This window comes from Hyposmocoma kahamanoa, unplaced genomic scaffold, assembly GCF_003589595.1.
Source record: "Hyposmocoma kahamanoa isolate Upper Pololo Valley unplaced genomic scaffold, ASM358959v1 263, whole genome shotgun sequence".
In the NCBI taxonomy this organism is placed as follows: domain Eukaryota; kingdom Metazoa; phylum Arthropoda; class Insecta; order Lepidoptera; family Cosmopterigidae; genus Hyposmocoma; species Hyposmocoma kahamanoa.
Genome location: NW_020653766.1, coordinates 788,464 through 793,776, shown reverse-complemented (window position 1 = coordinate 793,776; position 5,313 = coordinate 788,464). Strand labels below are relative to the sequence as shown.

Below are 5,313 nucleotides of genomic sequence, written 5' to 3'. Positions count from 1 at the left end.
AATTATTTAATTTTCTTTTATGTAGTCCAGCATGGTAACCGCTCAGACACGGAAGTAGTAAGAAAATTGTAGTAAAAAAAATATAGCAGATAAGAAAATTCTGCATTGTTTTTTAATTCTAAGATAAAAAAAATATTAGAGGCAATAAACATAGAAAGTAACATAAAACAAAACTTATAAAATATTATATTGTGTTGATATTTTTACTGTTACTGTTACTGTTTTAATTTTTACAGTTACTGACAAATCCATCGCAAATTGTATGTTATTATTTTTTCCATTCTCTAAGATTTTATGTGACTAAGAAAGAAATAAATAAATATTTATTACACAGAGAATAGACGATAGATAATGCTTATAAAATATAATGGACTGATGGCGTGGCGTGATTGGCAGGCTGAGCCAATTTAAAACTCCATTTTAACCATTGAAGCCAATGATTTTAACAGAAAATTCATAAGACTTGGCTGTATGGTTTTAAGCCTTTGCCGTTTCCTTAACGGAATCAATTTAAACAACGACAATTTATATGTAACAAAAAAATAATTGTAAAATGGTCGTGCCATTTGGGAATATTTTCAGGAACATGAGAAGTCGTCGAAATAACCAGCATTTGTTATATATGATTATAGTTTTTGTTATAATCACCTGGATGATAAAGAAATATTGCAGTAACAATATTGAACAAAGAGATGACGCTAAGAGATTGCATGAACTAAATATACAGTCAAGAATAAAACGCGAAAAAGGTACAGGATGCAGAATGCCAACGACAAACCCATTCGCTGCTGTTATCATGAAATATATCAAGGAAACATCTAAAATCCTTTGCCATGGAATAGACTGGGTCAATTGCATTGGTTCGGAGTGCTATGTAATACAAAATATATTGGATTCAGCACCGGCAGTGGAATGCTACTACAGTGATATAATTTACTTTACTGACAATGAATATTACTTCGAGAATTCTGTCAGAGTAACAGGCAATGAAAAATATATTTTACAGCGGTCAGATCACGTACATGTATATTGCATTAAAAACGCCAAATTCCCGTTTAGTTGGTTTTCCCCGAGATGGAGTGGCCTGAAAACTGGTTTACGCGACGTAGAAGTGCCTTATCGACCTGATCGAATTGACTCACTCAACGTTCTCGTACTTGGCATGGACTCTATTTCTCACAACCAGTTCTTACGAAAATTACCCCATTCTTACAACGTTCTCACTCACGAGCTCGGCGCCGTTATCCTCAACAGTTACAACATACTCGGAGATGGTACTCCAGCTGCTTTGTTTCCAATTTTGACAGGCAAATCGGAGCTTGAAATGCCCGATGCACGAAAAATAAACAAAGGTGTATATTTTCATCCAAAGGACTTTTTGTTTGGACAGTTAAAATTAGACGGTTACCACACAGCATACTTTGAGGACATGCCACAAACGGGAACTTTTCAATACCGCTTTAACGGGTTTAAGTACCAACCGGCTGATCATTACCTTAGGCCTTTATTTTTGGAAGCAACAGATCTATACTGCGTAGGCGCCGTACCAAGATATGCTCTCATGTTGAATCTTACGCTACAATTCATTAAAAGAGCAGGCAAGCACTTCTGCTTCACTTTTATTGCGGATATTTGTCACGACGACTCTAATTTAATTGCAACTATGGAAGATGATCTATCTGAATTCTTGAGAGCTTTAAAATCAAACGGAATTTTAGAAAATACCCTTGTGTTTGTGATGGGAGACCATGGGCCGAGGTATTCAGAATTGCGATCTATTTATCAAGGCAAGATTGAGGAGCGTCTGCCTTTCGTGGGCATCCTTTTGCCAGAAAAGGTAAACAATTTTATACGTGCAGTAAAAACGTCTTTGAGAGCAAACGCGGACGTCCTCACAACACCTTTTGACATTCACACTACCATTTTAGACGCTGTAGGTTTAAGTCATTTAAGCAATAATTATAAGGTGCCTGGTTCAGACCTTCCGAGAGGGATGAGCCTGTTGAGGCCTATACCAGCGACGCGTTCTTGCGCCGAGGCGGATGTGCATACGCATTGGTGCGCGTGTCTACAGTGGGTCAACGTGTCTCAAACTGAACCCATCTACACGCGAGTTGCGAATGCATTCTGTACTTTTATTAATAATCTTGTGGCTGTAAATGCTAAATGTGCTAAGAGAGAGCTCACCGCCATAGAATGGGTATTACGAGAGGAACACGATAATCAATATCTTAACAAGGATAGTGGCGGAGGTTATCTTTCAATATTCAGAAAGTCCGTAGAGCCGTCTGTTGAAAATTATCAAGTAAAGGTAGTAATGAGTCCGGGACATGCTATATTCGAAGGCACAGTGATGTTTTTACGAAACCGCGACCAGTTTTTGGTGTCAGAGTATGATATTTCCCGAGTGAATGCTTATGGCGACGAACCAAGATGCATTGTTAAAACTCATCCTCATTTAAGTAAGTTTTGCTACTGTGTGGTTTAGGACATAACAGTTAAACGTTACATATTATGTGATCTTTAGAGCGTTAAGATTCTGTGTTCATACATACGTGTGTGTAAAAAGTTGTGTAACCGATTCTGATAATAGAAATGTTTGCAGTATCGATTTTTGTTTCATAAGTAGAAATCTTCTTCAATCTTCAATAGCAGCAAAACGCTAACATGAAACAATAATAGATATTTATTCATAGCCTCGCATTAGCAAGCAAATTTGTACGGAAGAGACAATTCATTTTGCGGATACATTTTAGCCAAGTATTAAGAGTAGAATTATTTGTAGGTAGCTAAACTGTGTGGTGCTATACGATAAAATTATTTTCTACGAGTAAATTAAAGTAATGAAATACAACCAACGTTTTATGTGTATTTTGTTAACAATCCACGACAGCAAATTCAAACGAAATCTAAAATATAAAAAATCAAAGATATAGAATAGAAGTGTCCATGATTGGCCAAGTACCGCTTATATTTTAACCAATCAGGAGGCAGTAGAGCGTTTGAGTAGCGTCATATTTTTCATTTTTTATATTGTTTTTAAATAGTTATTTTTTGCAAAATTGTTACGCATTCGTCCTTGTTGTATTTGTAGAATAATACGGTTCCAATTCTTCTAAAAATTTATCTGGCGCTTTTTCAAAACAAAACAAGTGATGTAGTATAGGCCCCTGGCAGGGACTAAACCTGTGATCTTAATTTGAAAAGGCAAGATAGCATTGTTTGAAATTGCAGACTGAAAGCATAATATGCAAAAAAAGTTTAAAGTATGTCACAGTCGTAGCTCCAAATTTAGCACCATCAGTATGAAGTTAAATTTAGCCAAATGATAGCTTTATATCATTTACAATCATCTCTCGATGGCAGAAAGTATATCAATTTGACAATAGCTTTCTTTTTCTTATAGGCCCCGTAAAGTGTAAAATCCCAATCGGAATCAAAACAAAATTCGAGATTTTTGGGGCTTTTTTAAGTCGCACATTACAGATACCCTTAAATACTTACACACATGATGTTGAACTGCCTCCCAATACATTGTGCTAAGAACGCGTCTGCGCTACCGTGGACAAGTCTCGTCACCTGAAGGTGGATCCCTTTGCTTAACATCACTAAGTTGTCCAGAAGAAGATTGGTTAACTTGGCTTGTCTAGCAACTGCAGTTAAACTTATAGACCAAGAAAACCAATTATATTCTTGGTTGGATGCAGAAAATTTACATACTTAACTGTCTTTTTGGAATATTGCAGTTGCAGCACATCAAGATTTACACTTTGTACTTTGGATTTTTCTTATCGTAAGCAGCATAGAGTTGGATATAAATCTTCAGTGTCAAGTTTCACGTGCTCTTGACCCTGTACAATAGTGTAAATGCAACATTCCAAACACTAACACTTATTTATTACTTATTTTAATATAATCCTTCTTTAAACTATTGCGTTCCGGTTTTAAGGATAAGGGCGTTAGTGACACTACGGGTACGTGAGAATTGTCAACTTTGTGTCTCAGGGTGACGGGTGCAGTGGCAGTGCCCCTCAGATCTGCAATTTAAAGCTCTAAGGGGTATTGGGTGTGACGCTTACCGCTTGTCACTTGACATAATTTAAAAAAAGTATTTTTTCTTATGATACCAATTGACAGGACGAACAATGCGTGCGCCTGATGGTAAGCGACACGCCAATCCATAGCAGTTGCAGTGCCGCTCAGAGTTTTAAATCGCAAGGATCTAAAGGGCACTGTTTCCGCTCCCGTCACCCTGAGACATAAGTTGACAAATTCCATGTGCTAGTAATTTGACCAGCACCCTTATCCTTCAAAACCGGAACGCAGTTACGGTTATATTACTGCTTGGTCGCAGAAATGAGTAAAGTGGCAGTACTTCCTCGGACGAACTCTTTCACGAAGAGCTGTACGTCTACAAAAACTCGTGTGGCTTGATAAATTTATATTATTACTTTTTGTTTACTATTTGACAAGATCATACACTTTATTTTGGGCCAACTCCATTTTCTCATACATGTCTTTTGTGAAAGGATTGAAATATTTATATTTCTTAACATGTCGGAACAGGTTATCCAAGCCACTCTTTCTATGGATTGCACAAGTGATGTCCCACTGCAAAAAAACGTACAAAACTTATGGAGACCATGGGCACAACAGTGGTGTAACCCACTTTTAATTATTTTTTCTTCAATATTAGGTACTTTAAATGATACTAACACATAGTTGTTTTATATTGAAATGCTATTTTCACGTGTATAACAAATCCAAATATAAAACTATGATGACATTAATATCGTTTAGAGAAACATTGTAGATAAAAATAAAGTTACACCAGACTCTTGCGTTGATAGCGTCAATTAGCCAAGCCAAATAATAGTTCAAAATTATACAGAAAATGGTGTTTAAATGCAGATTGATCATGCTGACCGGGTAATACTATCGCTATTTTATAGACTGGTAACCAAATTTGGTACGGAGTTAAAAGCACGTCAAGCTTATTGGAATTTAACTTCATGACGTTTGCGATAAGAGCAATCCAATATGTCTAGATTGATGTGTTCTTAACTGTACCCTTTCTTTGTTATAGTCACAAAAAGTATTTGGAGTTGGTAGTAAGAAAATTACTCCCTTTGAATTTGTGTGTGAAAATGTTTTTGAATTGAAGGTCGCATTCAGGACTAGTGTATTTAGCCGGTGCTTAGGTATGGAGGTGAGATCTGGGTTTGTACTAAGGAGATCCTGCACAAACTGCAGGCGGCTGTAGGGGCAATCGTAAGGAAACTGGTATAACTGTGGTTACGCGCGAGAGGGAGA

The 5,313-nt window shown here is 36.8% G+C and overlaps 2 protein-coding genes across 2 annotated transcripts in view; one reads left to right on the top strand and one right to left on the bottom strand.

Moving 5' to 3' along the window:
* Window positions 1-699: 699 nt before the first annotated feature.
* LOC113228982 lies at window positions 700-2,635 on the top strand. Its single transcript, XM_026462448.1, has one exon. It carries the CDS (start codon window positions 764-766, stop codon window positions 2,486-2,488), a length of 1,725 nt encoding a protein of 574 aa, XP_026318233.1. The 5' UTR covers window positions 700-763; the 3' UTR covers window positions 2,489-2,635.
* Window positions 2,636-4,433: 1,798 nt separating this feature from the next.
* LOC113228978 (WSCD family member AAEL009094-like) overlaps window positions 4,434-5,313 on the bottom strand; it is a 6,117-nt gene continuing 5,237 nt past the window's right edge. The window contains exon 5 of the mRNA XM_026462442.1: window positions 4,434-4,611. Coding sequence (XP_026318227.1) covers window positions 4,462-4,611 — 150 coding nt within the window. The 3' untranslated portion in view covers window positions 4,434-4,461. The remainder of the gene's footprint in view (window positions 4,612-5,313) is intronic.